This window comes from Microcaecilia unicolor, chromosome 2 (genome assembly GCF_901765095.1).
Source record: "Microcaecilia unicolor chromosome 2, aMicUni1.1, whole genome shotgun sequence".
Lineage (NCBI taxonomy): Eukaryota > Metazoa > Chordata > Amphibia > Gymnophiona > Siphonopidae > Microcaecilia > Microcaecilia unicolor.
The window spans coordinates 87,122,511-87,143,198 of NC_044032.1; the positions used below are offsets into that span (position 1 = coordinate 87,122,511).

A 20,688-nucleotide genomic window follows, 5' to 3' on the forward strand; every position below is an offset into this window, starting at 1 on the left:
ATTCATATGAAAGCGTGACACAACCTTGGGCAAAAAAGACGGAACTGTCTGGAGACACACACCCGCTTCCGTAAAATGCAGAAACGGATCTCTGCAGGATAAAGCCTGAATCTCGGAAACTCTCATTTGCTGACGCAATCGCAATCAAAAACACTGTCTTCAAAGTCAAATCCTTAACCGACAATTGAGACAGTGGTTCAAATGGAGGCCGCTGAAAAGCCTTCAGAACCAAATTCAAATTCCAAGAAGGAAAAACCGCCATCCGAGGAGGACGCAAATAATTTGTCTCCCTTCAAGAATCTAACAACATCTGAGTGAGAGGACAAGGAAGACCCATGTAAACGTCCTCTAAAACAAGCTAATGCCGCCACCTGAACCTTCAAGGAGCTCAACGACAGGTCAAGACCATCCTGCAAAAATGCCAGAATCGAAGTCACCAAAGCGTCAAAAGCTGACAAACCTGCCTCCGCACACCACGCCTCAAAGGTTCTCCACACTCTAGCATACGCAGTCAATGTGGAATGCTTCCTAGCCCTCAACATCGTGGCAATCACCTTTTCCGGATAACCTTTACGTCTCAACCTTGCCCTCTCAATAGCCAGGCTGTAAGACCAAATGGGGAGGGATCCTCCATAAGTATGGGACCTTGTCGCAACAGCCCCTGATGAACGGGTAACCGCAATGGCTTTCTGACTTGAAGTCACACCAGGACCAGTCCAGACCCACAAAGATCACTCGACCCGGGTGTCTCGCCACTCGGCCCAAAATCCTGTCTATCATAGGTCATGGCGGAAACACGTACAGGAGAGCATCCCGAGGCCAAGGCTGAAGAAGAGCATCTATTCCCCGCGACTGGGGATCCCTGCCTCTGCTGAAAAAGTGTCTCACATTGGTGTTGTCCGCCCGTGCCATCAGGTCCATATCCGGCACTCCCCACTGACTCGTGATCAACGAAAACGCCTATGCAGAGAGTTCCCACTCCCCCGCATCCATCATGTGCCGACTTAGAAAATCCGCCTTTGTGTTCAGCATTCCTGCTATGTGCACTGCCGAGAGCTGCTCCAAGTGCTCTTCTGCCCAGCAACATAGGCATGTCGCCTCCTTGGCCAGATGAACACTCTTGGTGCCCTCCTGACGATTGACATATGCCACTGCCGTCGCGTTGTCCGAGAGAACACGCACCGGCTTCCCTTCCAGAACCGCCTGAAATGTCTTCAGTGCAAGGCTCACTGCCCTCAGTTCCAACCGATTGATGGACCAAGAAGCCGTTGTCCGAGACCAAGCACCCTGTGCCGTGAGTCCCCAACAGTGGGCTCCCCATCCTGAAAGACTGGCATCCGTAGTCATCACAAGCCACTCCGGCACTGCCAGGGGCATCCCGAGACATAACTTGTCCCTCCGGGGCCACCAACGCATCTCGAACTTGACCATTGGCTCCCAAGGCAACGGAACCGAGTAATCCTCCGACACCAGAGACCAGCGGCTCAACAGGGATCGCTGGAGAGGCCTCATGTGACGCCTGGCCCACGGAACTACTTCCAGCGTAGCTGCTATTGAACCCAGCAGTTGCACATAATCCCAGGCCCTGGGTGCTGGAGTGCGTAGAAGATTCTGCCCCTAAGTCTGCAGTTTCAACCTCCGGTCGTCTGGCAAGAACACTCTGCCTATCCGGGTATCGAAAAGGACTCCAAGGTATTCCAAGGCCTGAGAAGGCTCCAGGTGACTCTTTTCCAGGTTGACGATTCATCCCAACGACCGCAACAGACTGACCCACCTGTTCTGTCTCCTGAACGCTGTCTTGAAAGGACGAGGCCCTTATCAACCAATCGTCGAGATAAGGGTGCACTAGCATCCCTGGCTGCCGCAGAAACGCTGCGACTACCACCATAATCTTGGAAAACGTCCAAGGAGCCGTAGCTAGACCGAAGGGAAGCGCCTGGAACTGAAAGTGTTGACCGAGAACCGCAAAACGTAGGAACCGATGATGAGGCGGCCAAATGGGAATGTGCAAGTAAGCCTCCTTGAGATCGAGAGAAGTGAGAAACTCTCCTGGCTGAACTGCAGCGATAACCGCCCGCAGAGTCTCAATGCGGAAGTGATGCACCCTCAGAGCTTTGTTTACGCCCTTGAGATCCAGTACCGGACGAAAGGAACCTCCTTTCTTTGGAACCATGAAATAGATGGAATAACGGCCGAGGCCGTGCTGCACCACGCACCTAAGCGAATCAAATTTTCCAACGTCTCCCTGACCGCCGCCATCTTCCTTGGAGACTTGCCAAGGGGATTCCAAGAACAAATCTGACAGATGTCGAACAAACTCTAGTTTGTAACCGTCCCGGATTACCTCCAGCACCCATTCGTCTGACGTCACCCTGACCCATTCCTCCAGAAAAAGGGACAGCCGTCCCCCTATTACCTCTGGAAGATGGACCAAGGCCCCATCATTGGGCACAAGATCCTGGGGTGTTTGTGGAGCTCGCGCCGCCCGAGCGGCGCTCCCCCCCCCAAAATGGCTGCTGCTGCTTCTGAGGAAACCAGGGCTTAGAGAAGGCCACCAATCTACCTGGACAATATCATCTCGCCTCCCGGAACTGAGTCCGAGCAGGCACCGCCCTAGTAGAAGATCTAGGCCTATCCTCCGGCAAACAACGGCCCTTAGAATCTCCCAGACTCTTAACTATCCGGTCCAGATCCTCGCCAAACAGAGGTTTGCCCCGAAAGGGCAGACGAGCCAGGCGTGACTTAGAAGCTGTATCCGCCGCCCAGTGCCGAAGCCACAACCAATGGCGGGCTACCACCGCGAGGGCCAGCTCCTTGGCCGAAGCCCGCAACACATCATACAATAAGTCCGCCAAATACGCGAGACCAGCCTCGAGAGCAGGCACATTCGCTACCAGCTCTTCCAAGCTGGTCGCCTTCTGAACCCAAGACAGACATGCCCTGGCCGCGTAGGATACACAGACCGACCGACGCCTGCGTGCATAAGGCTGCCACTTCGAAGGAAGCATTTAAGGAAGACTAACTTCCTATCCTGCGGCTCTTTAAGCGCCGTCCCGCCTTCCACCGGCAAGGTAGTCTTTTTAGTGACCGCTGTGATTAATGAATCCACCGTAGGCAAACGCAACTCTTCTCTCTCACCCTCCGGAAGAAGATATGTGCGCCATGGCCCTCACTACATGCAACCCCGCCTCTGGGGTGTCCCACTGCGCCTCCATGAGTACCCTCATCACACTTTTCAGACTGAACTTCTTCCTCCAGAAAATCAGACCGGGTCCGTTGGGAAATCACTGACAACTGACCGTCCTCTACTTCAGGGCCCAAAACCTCTGACCCAAAATCCATCTCCCGGCTGTCCAAATGAGTTCTCTTAGCCAGCGCAGAAAAGGAGATAGAAACTTCCTCATGAGAAGCCCCTAAGGAGTCATCTCCAGCCAGAGCCCCCCCCAGAGCGTTTTAGGAGGAAGGCCTTGTGCAATAACAGCACAAACTTGGGAGAAAAGACAGCTCCCTGCTCCTCCCGACCAATCTACAGCTCACCAGCAGGGACGTCTGAAGACAACGGACTTTTAGGCAAGGCCCGGGAAGGCCCCGCCACGTGCTCTCCCCCCGAACCCAAAATGGTGTCTGCCAAAACGGTGTGAGGGGACTCCTGAGGGAAATGTCATTATTAAAAATTAAATTTGGGGGGAGGGGGGAGGGGGGAGGGGGGGTTTACCTGGTTCGTGAAGCCTGGATTGGCCACTGTCGGAGACAGGATGCTGGGCTTGATGGACCATTGGTCTTTTCCCAGTATGGCGGTGCTTATGTTCTTATTCTCTGAGAATCTATGGATTTACCATCTTGGCCAGTGGTGACTCCTAGAAAGGAAACCTGTGGTTTACACAGCTGAGCTTTGGCCAGATTTACTTTAAGTCCAGCTTCCAAGAGAGCTTTTAAAATCTCTCTTATGTGGGCCCAGTGGTCAGATTCAGTTTCAGATTGAATTAGAATGTCATCAACATATTGGATTATATTGTCTCTACAAGACACATGGGCTAGGGCTTCCTGCATGTATTTGTGGAAAATGAATGGAGAGCCCTTATAACCCTGAGGTAACACAGTCCATGCATACTGTTTATTTAGCCATTGAAATGCTGTTTTGTATTGTCAATCCAGGGCCAGGGGCAGGCTCCAAAACTCATTTGAAATGTCTAGGACAGAAAAAAATTTGCAGTTGGTGTTTAATTTAGAGATCATTTCCGGGTATGAGGCTACCACCGGCACCACAGATTTTGATACTTGATTTAGGGCGTGGAAATTTATGGTCAGTCTAAAGGAGCCTCCTGGTTTAACTATTGGCCATGCTGGTGAGTTGCATGTAGAAGAGATTGGTCTAATTATGCCCCTCTCTTCCAGTACCTGTATAATCTTAGCTACGGGTTCTATTGCCTGATGAGGTACTGGATATTACTTTTGTGGCGGAGGATCCTCTCCTTCCAACAGGATTTCTGTGGACATTCTGCCACATTCTAGTTTCTTGTGTCCAGACAGGGGTGTCTGTAACCTCTGTGGGAATTACACTCAGATCATACTGTTGGTCAGCTTTTGTGCATTGTGTGGCCAAATGCATGGGAATTACTTCGTGCACCAAAAGTGTAGATATTTTTGGAGATCCAATACATTGCCACAATGTAAGATTAGCCATAACCACTACCAGATTTAACTGGTTGAGGACATCAATTCCAATTATCTCCTTTTCTATGTTTACTATAGTGGTGGCATTGGTTTTCAAAATTTCATTATCATGTTCCTTCTGCATCTGCACTGGGTACAAATGGGATACCCACACAGTTGGTAACTGTGTCATTAACCCCTTGGATTTTATATTTTTGCACATTTTCTTGGTCTGCAGTAAGAGAAGCCCTACTTGTAAAACTGATTCCAGCCCCTGTGTCAATCAACGCTAATTTATCCTGACCCTCTATCTGGCTGTTCACATCGGGGCGTCCACAAGTGTCCAATATCAAGGGTGCCACAAACTTTAATTTATATTCCGAATCTGTCTCCTATCCCCTCTCCCGAAGTGCTGGAAGTGCGTGCTCAAGTAAGTGAAAGGAGTGAGGCTGGGCACAAAAGACTTGGGATTGGTTGATATTTGGACACTGGAGATCAGGACATCCCTATTCCTTTTTTTTTCTTGCTTGTCCTGGGCATCTATCAATTCACTTTGTATTCTGTCTAATTCTAGCTGCATGGTATATTTATCTTGCTACCATTTAATTTGTTGCTGTGCTAACTGGTCTCTCTATGCTTTGAGTTCATGAAACGAGATGTAGCCTGAGGAATTTTAAAAATTACCTCGGCCCTGTCCTCTCCAGGGGCCCTGTCCTGTGTTTCCTGAACTATTGTTGTTGTGGGATGGCCCTTGCGCTTGCCATTTCTTGGCTTCTGACACAGTGATTACCTGGGATGAGTGAGTTTTCCACACAGATCCAATCCTGAGCATCAAAGTGTCAAAATGAGTTTCTTTGGGATCCTCAGCAAACAATCGGAGATGTTTAGTAATATCAGGGGATAGGATTTCCAATAAAAATGCTTTATGCTGTTCCTGACCATAATCTTCTGTTTTGGGCCAACCCTCCTGGTCTCGAAAGGCTGCTTCCAGCACTCACAATCTGTACACAAATTGTTCTAGTGTGTCGTTTGGCAGGGGTGCAAGTGTTCTAAATGCTTGCATTTGAGTACAGCGAAATAATTGCTCAGGACCTTTTTTCACCAACTGACATGGATGGGTTAGAGATCCTACTTTAAAATAGTGGGGCCTAAAGCCACGTGCATAAGTCTGTCAAAGTCAGATGTTTTCCTCTTATACTTTCCTAGGCCCCAGTGAATCAGAATATCAGTGGCCCATTTGCACCATTCATTCATATTAAAAGGCATAGGGCCGACCTTCTGTATTATCCTTTCAATGTCACTATCCTTTAATGAGTCATACAGTACCAGGTTTACTGGTGTTCTGGGGTCTGTACTGGACTCAGTTTCTGTGTCTGCAGAATCCTCCCTGTCCCTCAGGTTAGCGCTTGAGCCTGGGGTTTCCTCATCTATGCATGTTTGAGTGCTTAAGTCAGTGTTTTCAGTCTTAGATTTGCCCCCACTTCTCAAATCCACTACACACACTTCTGTGTTCTATGAATTTAAAACCTGGCTTATAAGGTGTTTCATTGTTGCAGGAATTGAGATAGGAATTTGTGATGCTTCAGGAGTCAGACAGCACACACCAGTATGAGAGAAAAATCTTCTTTATTTGCCAGCAAACAAAGCAAGACATCAGTTCTAGCTCTCTTCTCTTCCTCTCAGCTCTCTGTGTCTTTGTCTCAGCTGCTTCTCTTCTTATGCTGTCTTCTCCTTCTTCTGTCTGTTCCTTCTGTCCTTCTCTTTCTTCTGAGCTCCTTCTGACGTAAACTGCTTCTGCTCCTACTTAAATAGGGTCCTAAGCCCTCCTCCTAGCCTAGCCCCCTTTACTCCCAATTGGTTAAGAAATTGATTGGCTACCTTGCCTCAACCAATCATTACTTTTGAAATATCAGTTACATAGGTTCCAGACATCCTAAACTGACCTCTGACCTGGGGCCCCTTAAGCCAGACATTTGGGCTCCAGTCTCTTACATGTTATTATGATTGATTTCTCATATTCCTAGTACTAACTGCTAACTAAACTCTGGCATTCATTAAAGGGGTCAAAAGCCAATCTTACTTAATAGCATACATATCAGGTTATTACTTCCAGGAGGCCAGTCCTACACTTAGCTATAATTAATCAAGGAGAAGAGAGCTGACTAGTTCTGACCTCTTCACCTATTAGCTTATACATTGAACCAGCCAGAACTATGGCTAAGTCAAACCACATGTTGATCTCCTCAACTGCAGTCTTAAACAGCAGACAAAGAGTAATACAGAATTTAACAGATATTCTACACAGACACAAACCTTATTAATTTACACAGAATACAACATATTCTAAAGTAAGCATCCTTATAACACACATTCTAAATATCAAAAACTTGTAAATACTAATCTATTGCCTCTCTCTCTCTAAATAGTATTTTCTATCTAAGCATTTTAAACTACAATATATCTGGCTCATAATAAAATACATATGTGTTTGCTAGCATTCATTATTCACAAGGGTGAAAGGAATTCCTTTCTCTGACCTTTTTAACCCAGCCCGGCAAACGCTAGAGTTCAATATAATTTGAACCATCTGGCATACCTTCACTTCAGTTGCAAAGTAAAAGTTGAAATTTGAAATAAGAATTCAATTCAAATACCAAGCTCTTAACAGAATTAACCCTTCATATGATTTCTTATATATGATTATGCCCATGGCTGCTTCATTCCCCCCTTTGAGACTAAAATCAGCTTATGCAGAGATAAGTCTCACAACTCAAACTCTGGAGATTATAGTGATCCTAACTAGGAATAGACTTGTGAATCACCATTACCCTACTTGTTAAGGTTCGACGGCATACTGCCGAAGCACATGAGGCCAGGAAACAAAACAACAACCCTGCTAAAACTAAGACTATTAGGGAAATGAACAAAGGACGTATCCAGGAGGTCAATGACCACCACCAGGAGGTAAGGTCTAATCCTCCTCGGTAATCCTCCACATTAAGGCTAGCCAACTGTAGGACTTTATCCATGGCATGCCTAACTACATGCGTCCTATTTATGACAATAGTACAGCACTCTGAAGAATTTAGCACTGTGCAGAGACCACCCTGGGCTGCAAAGAGATAGTCAAGGCCCATACGATTATACCGAGAAACTATACTTAATTCATTAATTTGATCCTGCAATGCATTGACTACCACGTTCAGCTCATGAACTAAAACATGGAGTAGGGACTGAAGTCTCCGGGTAGCCATACCTAGTTCAGTAATACCCGCTACTGGGCCTCCAATTGGAATCCAGGCCGTGGCAGAAAGGGCTACAAGTCTCTTTTTAGTCAGAGGATAAGTAGAATTAATATACTGGAGGGCTAATTCAATCGCCTCATCCTCTGTGGCAACGGAGGAGGGTAAGGACAAAGCCTCTCGCTTAGAGCGGTGCGGGGATAGTGGCTTAAGAGGAATAACTTTAGGAAAATAATTCAAGGTTACCAATACACAAAAATTATATGTAGGGGGAAGAATCATGTGGAGGACATTATCACAGAGCCAGTAATGACCAAGAAGAGGGTGAGGAAAGTTCCCAATAAATGTTGGCTCAGGCTGGACAGGGTACTTAGGGTGCCCATAATGCGAGCCCCTATCCCAGGGGGAACGAAGACGAAATGGAGACTTTGCACACCATAGGCGCCAATCCCCAATTGTGACAGGCTGCTCATTTGTTAGTAACTCTTCATACCCCGGGGACTTATGAAAGTAGAAAATAAGCTTGGACACTATAGTCTTCTCAGTGGTACGCTTAGGAGCCAGATAATCACCTGGGTCATAATCTACAGGTATGGTAGCAGGGCACATAGGAGTACCTGGAGAAACTACCCACACAGATTCTCCTTTTTCTGGGAGAACATTAGTATAATTACAGGGAATGGGAAGAACAGTTGAGATGCTTCTTGTTAAACAAAACACTCCAGAGGCTGGATAGGGAGACGTAAAAACTGGCCTTAGAGAAGATTCAGAGGGGGAAGTAGCATTATAAAAGGACCACCAAGTATAATCCTGGCTCCAAGGGCCTGAACTCGAAAAGTAGGGAGGTATAAGAGCTGGGAGTTGCACAGGGACAGGAACAGCTGGGACATCTGTAGTATAAGGAGAAAATCGGGAACACACAATACAAGGGGAAGTAATCTTTGCCTGGCTAATTAGTTCCTGGACAGAGTGTAACCAAAGGTTGGAGCGAGTTGGGGTATTAGGAACAAGGAGGCAAGGAGTAGAAAACAACAAAAGCATCCAAACTAACATTTTCTTTCTTCCTAATCTAAAACAAATACAGCAAACTAATTAAGCAATAATATTTCAACAGTCTGTGCTAATCACAGATTACACTCATATAGTGTTCTCAGTCTTTGAGTTCTTATACCAGTTGGGATAGACCCTCAACTGACAAGGATCAAGCTCTCAAATTCCAAGAAAGCCAGAATCTAGGCAAGAAAGAGTCTCAGTATGAAGCCGAAGTTCAGCAGCTCCTGCAGTATGCAGTTGACCCTTCTTTTCAGCTAGTAGATTCTTTGGTTCGGGTCAGGCGCAACTTCAATGGCTCCGCTGGATCACTTTCTGCTCTCCACTGTCTAGGCTCCGTCTGATCCGTGCTGGGCTCAGTCTGGTCAGCAGACTTAATTCGAGACCAATGGACCCATGGAGTTATCCCTGCGACCTTCACAGCTGCAGGGGTAGAAAGCAAAACAGTAAAAGGTCCTTTCCATCGGGGCCCCAAAGGCTGAAGCTTCCAATCTTTCACCCAAACTCTATCCCCTGGCAGGAAGGAATGTACCTGAGCCTGGAAGGGGACAGGGTTTATTTCTCTCACATAAGACTGAAGCTCAGAAATTATCTTACCCAGGAGGGCTACCTGCTCCTGCACCTGGGCAGACCCTAAAGTCCCTATGTCTCCCTTAATTCCCTGCAAAATGGCTGGGGGCTTCCCATACACAATTTCAAAGGGAGAGAGGGCTGTTCCTTTAGTTGGGGTGCATCGGAGGCGAAAGAGGGCTAGTGGCAATGCCTGTGGCCATTTCAATTGGGTTTCCTGACAAATCTTTGCTAGGCTATTTTTCAAGGTTCTGTTTGCCCGCTCAACCTGCCCTGAACTCTGGGGACGATAGGCACAATGCAATTTCCAGGTAATGCGCAATGCGCGGGACAGGGCCTGAAGTGTAGCTTCAACAAAGGCGGGACCATTATCTGAACCTATGGCAAGGGGCAGTCCATACCTGGGGATGACATCCCTAAGGAGAGCTCGAGCTACTTCTGTGGCTTTCTCAGTAACTGTAGGATATGCTTCCACCCACCCAGAAAAGGTACAGACCATGACCAAGAGGTATCGGAGCCTACCGCTCCTGGGCATTTCTGTGAAGTCTATAACTAGGGACTCAAAGGGTGTTAGTCCTCTAGACTGAACTCCTGGTGGAATACGGGGTCCCTGACGAGCATTATTCTGGGCACAGAGAGTACATCGGGCAGAGGCAGTGGCAACCAGACTATCCAATCCTTCCAGCACCACTACTCGATTGAGTAGACGGGCTAGTGCTGTTTTCCCTAAGTGTGATAGGTCATGAGCTTGAGACACTACAGGCCAAGCTAGGTGGCGTGGCACCAGAACTCTAGTATCAGGGAGATGTAACCAGCCATCAGGTCTCCTTACTGCACCTTCTTCTTGAGCCCATTTCTCTTCCATTTGGGTATACATAGGTGTCCATTCTTGCAATCGAATTTGGAACAGGGGGGTCACAGTACTTGCTAGGGGTCCTCGAGCAGCTTCCTTGGCCACCCGATCAGCATGGCGGTTCCCTCGGGCCACTGGAGTATCTACCCTTTGGTGTCCCCTGCAGTGAATGACAGCTACCTTCTTGGGGGCCCACACAGCCTCTAGCAGCTGAAGTATTTCAGGTCCATACTTAACAGGTTGGCCTGCAGCATTTATGAGTCCCTTTTCCTTATACAAAGCTCCGTGAGCATGTAGGGTTGTGAAGGCATACTTAGAATCAGTATAAATGTTGGTTACCAGTCCTGCTGCTAACTCCAGAGCTCGTATGAGGGCCACAAGTTCTGCTTTCTGGGCTGAAGTTCCTTGGGGCAGGGCTCTTGCTTCTATCACCTTGTCCTCTGTCACCACAGCATAGCCTGCCAGTCGCTTGGAGTTCTCCACATAACTGCTTCCATCTGTGAAATAAATTACATCTGGGTCCCTCCACGGAACATCTTTAAGATCTGGTCGACTGGAGTACACTTCATCCATAGTTTGGATACAGTCATGATCCGGTGGTCCCTCAGATGCTGGCAAAAGAGTAGCAGGATTGAATGTAGCCACTGTTTCCAGGTGTATCCGTGGATTCTCACACAAACTGGCTTGGTACTTAACCATACGGTTATTTGTAAACCAGTGGTTGCCCTTATACTCCATGAGGGTGAGAACTGCGTGGGGGACTTTAACAACCAGTTCTTGCCCCAAGGTCAACTTATCAGCTTCCTGGACCAGTAAGGCTGTTGCTGCAATGGCCCTCATGCAGGCTGGCCATCCTTTAGCCACTCCATCCAGCTGTTTAGACAGGTATGCAACAGGCCTCTGCCAGGATCCCATCATCTGGGTCAGCACACCCAGAGCAACCCCCTGTCGCTCGTGGACATACAGTGAGAAAGGTTTCTCCACATCAGGAAGGCCTAACGCAGGGGCTTGGAGTAGGGCTTTCTTTATGGCAATGAAGGATTGTTGAGCAGTAGGTCCCCATTCAAATGGTTCCTTTTCACCCCCCTTTGTGGCTTGGTAAAGGGGTTTCGCCATCAATGCAAAATTTGGAATCCAAATTCTGCAGAATCCAGCTGCTCCCAGGAATTCCCTAACTTCTCTTCTGGACTTGGGTTGGGGAATTGCAGCTACCGCTTGCTTCCTACTAGCATCCAGTCTCCGACTTCCCTGGGAAATGCAAAAGCCCAGATACTTCACTTCTGACTGACAAAGTTGGGCCTTTGAGCGTGAGACCTTATAGCCTGCATCCAAGAGTAGCTCCAGCAATTCTCTGGTAGCCTCAAAACACTCTTCCTGGGTCACTGCTGCAATCAGGAGGTCATCTACATACTGGAGTAAAACTCGCCTGGAAGGCTCAGATTTAAAAGTCTTAAGGTCTTGTCCTAGGGCAGTCCCAAAAATGGTGGGGGAATTCTTGAACCCCTGTGGCAGACGGGTCCATGTATACTGAAGCTTCCTTCCTGTTACTGGGTTTTCCCATTGAAAAGCAAAAAAGCAGTTGACTGGCGGGGGCCACCCGAATACAAAAGAAGGCATCTTTTAGGTCTAGTGTCGTGAAATGGGTAGCTCCAGAAGGTATCAATCCTAGCAGGACATATGGATTAGGCACTACAGGGTGTAATGAGATAGTGGATTTGTTAACCACTCGTAAGTCTTGGACTGGCCGGTAGTCCTCAGTCCCTGGCTTCTGAACTGGCAACAATGGCGTATTCCATGGAGACTGGCAAGGACGAATAATTCCATGGGATAACAGACGATTCAAATGTGCTTGGATCCCTTCCAGAGCCTTTCTGGGAATTGGGTATTGGCGAAGATGGATTGGCCGGGCATTTGGAAGTAAATCTACATGGACAGGAGGAATATTTCGGGCCAACCCTGGGGGATTATCTTCTGCCCATACCCCACTGACCTGAAAGCTGTCTGCCAGGGGTAGGTCAACTTGGCTATGTGACTGATGCAGCCGCCATTCTTCTTCAAGAGGGCAACAGAAACTCAATATACCCTTAGGGCTGGATGTCGGGGGCCGAAAGGAGACTGAAGTCTGGCCATCAGAGTCAAAGGAAATTTGGGCCCTAAGCTTGGACAGCAGGTCTCGACCTAACAAAGGGATTGGACAGTCTGGCATATAAAGGAATTCATGAGTGACTATGTGTGAGCCTAATTGGCATCTACGGGTTGTCAGGAAAGGCCTCCGGTTCTGCACCCCCGTGGCTCCCACCACTCGGACAGTTTTTCCAGACACAGGCGCTAATCGCTCTGTCACAACAGAATGTTCAGCTCCTGTATCAATCATGAATGGAATTGAGCGGCTCCCTATAGTTAACTTGACCATAGGTTCCTGGGAGCCCAGTTTGTAGGAACCCGGTCTGTCCTATTCGTCCCATTCTGCCATCTCGGCTATCCCGATGATGTCAGATTCAGCAGGCTCATATCTTCCCTCTCGAACTCGGCCTCGGCTTCCTCGATCTCCTGGTCCCCTTCTCAGTCCCTGGCGCCTCTGGGGGCATTCATCTTTCCAGTGCCCTCTTTCCTTACAATAGGCACACTGATCCCTCTCCAATCTTGGTCTGGGATTCTCCCCCCTTGGCCGGGATTGATTGAAGGAATCTCGGGGCCTGGCTGGTGGTCCGGGGTCCCACTTTGGCTTCCCATTAGCTAGAGGTCGACCTCGGTTAAGGGTGGAATTAGTAATGGCTGCCGCTAAAAGGTCGGCCTTCTTCTGCATCTTCCGGTCAGCCTCTCGGCGCACCTCCTGATCTCTATTAATGAAAACCTTGGTTGCGATCTCAATTAGCTGGGTGGTATTCATCCCTGCGAATCCCTCCTGACGCTGCAACTTCTTCCGGATATCTGGCATACTCTGGGCCACCAATGCACTATTCACCATTCTCTGATTTTCTTGGGCTTCAGGGTCAAATGGGGTGTATGTTCTGTAGGCTTCAATTAGTCGCTCTAGAAAGGCCCCAGGGGATTCAGTTGCCCCTTGGAGAATTTCAGAGACCTTTGCCAGATTAATGGGCCTCTTTATGCCTTTCCTCATACCTTCCAGTAAGTCCCGGCAATAGCCAGACAACAGTTCATAGTGCTGCCCATCATTTGGATCCCAAGCTGGAGCTGCGCGAGGAAACCGAGCTCTAACCCATCCCTCTGGGTCCTGTGTCCCCCCGGGGACACGCTCTCGCGTGATGGCCTCAGCATTTTGCAAAATCTTCCGCCTCTCCTCAGTTGTGAAGAGGGTCAGGAGAAGTTGTTGACAATCAGTCCAGGTTGGGTTATGGGTGGCCATAATGCTAGCCACTAGGTCCACCACTGCCTGAGGCTTTTCAGTATAAGAGGGGTAATGCGTCTTCCAATTCAGGAGATCGGTGGTTGTGAAGGGTACATACTGATAGGCCTGTGCCTGTATAACCTGACCCTGATTATTAGGATCCGGTCGAGTGGTAGTTACCTGACGAAGGGGCAGAACTCTCGAGGAGGTGGGAATGGAACCTGAGGTAGAGCTAGGAGCTACCCTCCTATCATGCTCAAAGGTGATTGCAGCAGGTCTAACCCATTCAGTGGAGGTATGTTGAACCCCTGAGGGATGGGGAGGGGTACTCATAGACTGAGAGGTGGTCACAGGTGATTCAGTCCATTGAAAGGGATGCCGGGCCCCTGATGAGTGGGTAGGGGTATTAGAGGGAGAGGCTGGGCTGTCAGGAGTTGAGGAGTCAGGGAGTGGAACCCAAAACGGGTCTTCAGAGGTTAACAGGAGAGGATTTTGCACAGAAGGGTAGAGGCCGGGTGAAAAGTCCAACCTAGGGTGTGGCAGGTTTGGCACAGGAGGGGAAGAACTATCCGGAGAAGCCTGTGCTGGAGAAGCTTGGGCTGGACGGCGTGGATCTCTGGGGGTAGCACGGAACCCCAACAATGGGCCATAAGGTGGTGGCTCAAGGTCTGAGGGGTCATCAGAGAGTATGGGTTTCTCGGACAGGGTAGGGGCGGAAGCCACCGATTGGGTGGTAGGCTTCCTAGGGCTCTTTCCCTCTTCTAGTTTAGATTTTCTAATCTTTCTTTGAACACGGCCTAACATGAATTTTACTGGGGATCCCATATAAGTTTTCAACCAGGAGGGAGGGTCAGTCACAAGGCTGTCCCAGGAATCTATATAAGGGAGTTGTTCAGAATATTCTGGTTCTCCTACAACTATGCTGTAGACCTTCCGGATTACTTCAATATCTAAGCTGCCACTAGGGGGCCACCCCACTCCCATAGATGGCCACTCAACTTCACACAAGGTTCTTAGAGTACTTGAGCTTAAAGTCTGTCCATAGTCATTAATTAAAAATCCTTTTCTAAAGTTCTTAAGCATACAATCTAGGGGAGTATCAATTTGTCTAGATGATGTCCCACCCATAATGCTTACAGTTACAACACACAAAAAGGGAGGGAATTTTTGAAAGTGCAGTAAGGGGTCTGCACTCTCGAGACACTAGGTAGACAGACAGCAATCGCTTCCTTCCGTTGCTGACCAATTGAACTCGCGTTAATTGGAAATGCAGCTATAAGAAGTCCGCACTCATTAACATTCACGCATCACACATTCCATACAGAAAATCCCACCCAACAATTTCAGATTTCTCAGATACAGATAAGCTCAAGCGTTTTCGCTTCTAATCTCCTCTAGATTAGAAGGTACTAGGGCCTTCGCTGAGAGTTGATCAGGCTCTCCTTCCCTCCTTCTTGAGGGGCTGATTTACAATTTCCTAGCTAGGATTACAATACAAAATACAGAATACATACCCGGCGAATGTTCTCCAGTCAGTTGGGTACTGGGATTAATGCAGGATTCATCCCACCGCTGCCACCAAGAATTGTTGCAGGAATTGAGATAGGAATTTGTGATGCTTCAGGAGTCAGACAGCACACACCAGTATGAGAGAAAAATCTTCTTTATTTGCCAGCAAACAAAGCAAGACATCAGTTCTAGCTCTCTTCTCTTCCTCTCAGCTCTCTGTGTCTTTGTCTCAGCTGCTTCTCTTCTTATGCTGTCTTCTCCTTCTTCTGTCTGTTCCTTCTGTCCTTCTCTTTCTTCTGAGCTCCTTCTGACGTAAACTGCTTCTGCTCCTACTTAAATAGGGTCCTAAGCCCTCCTCCTAGCCTAGCCCCCTTTACTCCCAATTGGTTAAGAAATTGATTGGCTACCTTGCCTCAACCAATCATTACTTTTGAAATATCAGTTACATAGGTTCCAGACATCCTAAACTGACCTCTGACCTGGGGCCCCTTAAGCCAGACATTTGGGCTCCAGTCTCTTACATGTTATTATGATTGATTTCTCATATTCCTAGTACTAACTGCTAACTAAACTCTGGCATTCATTAAAGGGGTCAAAAGCCAATCTTACTTAATAGCATACATATCAGGTTATTACTTCCAGGAGGCCAGTCCTACACTTAGCTATAATTAATCAAGGAGAAGAGAGCTGACTAGTTCTGACCTCTTCACCTATTAGCTTATACATTGAACCAGCCAGAACTATGGCTAAGTCAAACCACATGTTGATCTCCTCAACTGCAGTCTTAAACAGCAGACAAAGAGTAATACAGAATTTAACAGATATTCTACACAGACACAAACCTTATTAATTTACACAGAATACAACATATTCTAAAGTAAGCATCCTTATAACACACATTCTAAATATCAAAAACTTGTAAATACTAATCTATTGCCTCTCTCTCTCTAAATAGTATTTTCTATCTAAGCATTTTAAACTACAATATATCTGGCTCATAATAAAATACATATGTGTTTGCTAGCATTCATTATTCACAAGGGTGAAAGGAATTCCTTTCTCTGACCTTTTTAACCCAGCCCGGCAAACGCTAGAGTTCAATATAATTTGAACCATCTGGCATACCTTCACTTCAGTTGCAAAGTAAAAGTTGAAATTTGAAATAAGAATTCAATTCAAATACCAAGCTCTTAACAGAATTAACCCTTCATATGATTTCTTATATATGATTATGCCCATGGCTGCTTCATCATAGGCCGGAGGTGCTGAAGGAGAAATAATCGGGGCCTGCCAGTGCACAGAGTTAATCTGGTCCTTTGAGGCACATTTACTTTTTTAATTGTTTTAATTCTGTTTTAGCCTCCTCCAATTGTTCATTTACATATAAGAAGGAGTTTATGGCTTGCACAACTTGTGCCCGTTGCATGGAGATGCAAACTTGTGCTTCCTCTAGGTCCCTGGTTAACTTAGTGCACTGAGTGGTCAGTTCTGCATTTTCTTGTTTCAGACTAATGAGCCCCCTACACAGGCCTTGTATAAAAAGACATTTCCGTTTGTTTGCTTTCTTTTTGAACTCTTGGGAATGGTGTACAATTTGTTTTTGGATGTTATACCAGGAATCCTCAGGGAATTCCCCGTCATATGGGCCTCCCTTCTTAGTACAATAAGTCTGTACCATTACCTTTAGTTCTTTAAGATCAAAAGCGTCTATCGTCTATGTTGGAGGCTGCTGAAAATACTTTTTATTGGTACCGGGGCCTGGCTAGTTTCTTTATAGGTGTGTGTGTGTGTGTGTGTGTGTATATATATCATGCCACCTTGTCAAAAAAAAAATTTAAGCACGTGAGTAGTGTATGCACATTTTGAATTGTATTGCAAGATGCCTCAGTGCGCCCTGTGGTAAGCCCTTTTAAACTACTGCAAGCATCTGTTAGTGCTTACCACAGCTTAGTAAAAGGATCCCTGAATATCATACATTGGGGCCCTTTTACCAAGCTGCGGGAAAAAGGGCCCTGTGCTGGCAGCGGGGGCCGTTTTTCCTGAGCGCCAGAGCCCTTTTTACCACAACAGGTAAAAAAAAAACCCCCAGTACACATGGCTATGCGGTAAGAGAACTCTTACCTCAAGGCCATGCGACAGGGAGCCCTTACCGCCACCCATTGAGGTGGCAATAAGGGTTCCCATGCTAACCTGGCGGTAACTGGGCAGCGCACGGCGATGCCCGATTACTGCCAGGTTACTGGCATGCATGCCATTTCTGCAGGTTTTCTCCCGCCCCCCCCCCCCCCCCCCCCCCCCCGGAAATGGTGTGCTCTCAGGGTGGGACTACTGCCAACGGCTGCGTTGGGCCGGCGGTAGTCCGAAAGAGCGAACGGTAAGCCCGCATTGGGTTTACCGCTGCTCTGTAAAAGGCCCCCATAATTTTTCCATATCATTAAACTATTTAACTTAATCAACATTCCAGAAAAAAGTAGTCTGTATTTTCTGTTCTTTTGCAGGTTAGCTATGATGGAGAACTTCACAAACACTCACAGCTGGAAACTGATTTGGCAGCAGTGAAAGAGATCTACGGGGCTAATGCTGTATCTCTCAGGTAAAAAGCTTGTTGAAAGGAAAATAAAAGCTTGTATAAAATATTTCTAATTTCAGTGGAAGTTTCCTATTTCAGTGGAAGAGAGATGCAAAACAAGGTTTCAAGTTGTATGTCATAGAATAATTTGAAAAGGATACAAAGAGCACAATCCACCCCCCAAAAATATTTTCTCAAGAATCATGCTTGCCCTCTCCTTCACATCACACAGGCACAGTTCAGTGTAAAAAGTGCCATTCAGCAGCAGAAAGATGGTAAAAGTATGGTGCTACCCTTCTGCTTCATTTCTCCATCTATTTCTTTATCTCTCTGGTTTTTTTTTGATATGTATAGGCATCCCTGTATGTTTTTCACATTCTATCTAAAAAAAACAAAAACACATTAGAATAGGAGTTTTTCACTGATCTACACAAATGAAAGGCAATTAAAAATAGAAACCAAAAAAATATTGATTGTATAAGTCTTCACCATCTTTTTACTACTACTACTACTAATCATTTCTTTAGCACTACTAGACGTACATAACGCTGTACACATTATATGTGGGTACTTTTCTGGCCCTAGTGGGCTTACAATCGTAAGTTTTTTTTGTTGTTGTTGTTTTTTTAACTCATGATAGCCGTGAGCCTTTTAGGATGGGTATCTAACAACATTATGACACTGTGTGCGATTCTGGTCACTACAACTCATAAAGGATATAGCAGAATTAGAAAAGGTACAGAAGAGAGTGATGAAAATGATAAGGGGATGGGTCGATTTCCCTATGAGGAAAGGCTAAAGTGGCTAGGGTTCTTCAGCTTGGAGAAGAGATGGCTGAGGGAAAATATGATAGCTTCACTGTATATTAAATTTTAATCTGTATTGGTTTATATTATGCAGTTAATTCTATTTGCTGTGCTTTCCTGTCATTAATGGAGTTCCATTGTTTAACTGTATATATGATGCTGTATTTTTCTTTTTATAAATGTAAACCGTTCTGTTTTGCAGTTGCAATAAGATACGGTATATATATATGGTCATAAATAAATAAATAGAGGTCTATAAAATACTGAGTGGAGTGGAACGGGTAAATGTGAATCGCTTGTTTACTTTTTCCAAAAATACTAGCACTAGAGGAAGCTACTAAGTAGGAAATTTAAAACAAACCAGAGAAAATCTTTCTGTAATTAAACTCTGGAATTCATTGCCAGAGAATGTGGTAAAAGCAGTTAGCTTAGCGGGGTTTAAAAAAGGTTTGGATAATTTCCTAAAAGAATAGCCCATAAGCCAGTATTAAGATGGACTTGGGAAAATCCACTGCTTATTTCTAGGATATGCAGCATAAAATCTGTTTTACTGTTCTGGGATCTTGTCAGGTATTTGTGACCCGGATTGACCACTGGCAGAAACAGGATATTGAGCTTGATGGACCTTCGGTCTGTCCCAGTATGGCAACGCTTATGTTCTTATGATGATGCAGTTTTTGCCCAGTTATTCTTGGTTCCTCTTCTTGGACTTCACAGTATCCAAAGGGTTTGTATTGGGAGCTGTGCTGTTTAAGATGTTCATAAATGATTTTCAGATAGGAGTGACAAGTGAGGTGATCAGATTTCCTGATGATGATATATTATGTACAGTGATTAAAATGGCTGAGGATTGTGAGAACTTTGCGTTGTGCTTATAATCATTTCCCTGCTAAAAGGTGAATGTTTTCCCAAGTCCCGGGTCAGTGGAAGAATAGAACAGATTGCCCTCTAAAATCTACTTGTACATTGCATCGTCCATTTTTCCCTTTGATCTTCAGAAGACTCCTGTCCTCACTGCTGCAAACATTTCTATAACATAATGCTACCACCACCTTGCATTATTATAGGGTTGCTGTTAGTAGGGTAATATGCTGGTTGTATTATACCAAGCATGTTGCAGAGCACTGAGATCAAAAAAGTCTTCAGCCCACAAAACCTCATATAGGGGCCCTTTTACAAAGGCATAGGAGGACTAACGCGTGGGTAGCGCATGTGACCAGTTGGCACTACTGCTGTGGTTGCAGTTCGCCCAGTGGTAATTCCAATTTTGGTGCATACCGAATCCCGCAATAGAAAATGTTCTATTTTCTACCTCGGGGGGGCTTTCCTTGTGTAACTGGCAGAGTGCCCATGTTGGTGTGTGCTGCATGGTTACCGCATGGGTAGCGCTTTTGCCCTTACTGCTAGGTCAATGGGTGGCATTAAGGGCTCAGACTGTAAGTAGGCGCACACTAGTTTTAATACTAGCGCAAGCCCATTTCCCGGCCCATAAAAAAATATCCTTTTTCCCAGACGTGGTAAATACAACTCAAACTTTTACTGACTTCTGCTCAGTCTGTGTTGAGGAACCAATCCTCAATTTTACTTTGAACTTCTTTCATTTATTTTGGCTGGAGAAAATAAATTGTATCTTTCCTTCACATTACAAATAACTCTCCTTATGCCCTGTCATCGGAGCTGGATCTATATTTACATCTAACCCTCCTCCTGGACAACAAAGAAAAAGCCTACTGCAACCTGCATCAATTGGACCATCCAAGGATATCAGAACCAGAAACTATAAAGTTCATATCTGTTATCTGTGAGTTAAAAATTTATTTTAACTATATAACTATTTCTAATGTTCTGAATCTTTAGATTCCTTAAAACTAACCATCAACCTTTCTGCATTGTCTCCAAAGAAATTCACATAGAAGTGCTAAATACAGCCATTTGTTTCTCTATTGCTGGAAGCCTTTGATCTCACAGGCCTGGTCTGAATTTACAACTTTACAAAAGGTCTGTTCTTTTAGATTATTTAAAGCCTTAACCCTGCTTTGCCAACTAGTAAGACTGCTGATCCACAGGGTGGATTGCAGTGTCACACA

The 20,688-nt window shown here is 46.1% G+C and overlaps 1 protein-coding gene across 2 annotated transcripts in view; it reads left to right on the forward strand.

Moving 5' to 3' along the window:
• PARP8 (poly(ADP-ribose) polymerase family member 8) overlaps positions 1–20,688 on the forward strand; it is a 583,039-nt gene that overhangs the window by 112,180 nt on the left and 450,171 nt on the right. For both annotated transcript variants that reach the window (XM_030193114.1, XM_030193115.1), the window contains one exon: positions 17,725–17,819. In XM_030193114.1, the coding sequence (XP_030048974.1) occupies positions 17,725–17,819 (95 nt within the window). The remainder of the gene's footprint in view (positions 1–17,724; positions 17,820–20,688) is intronic.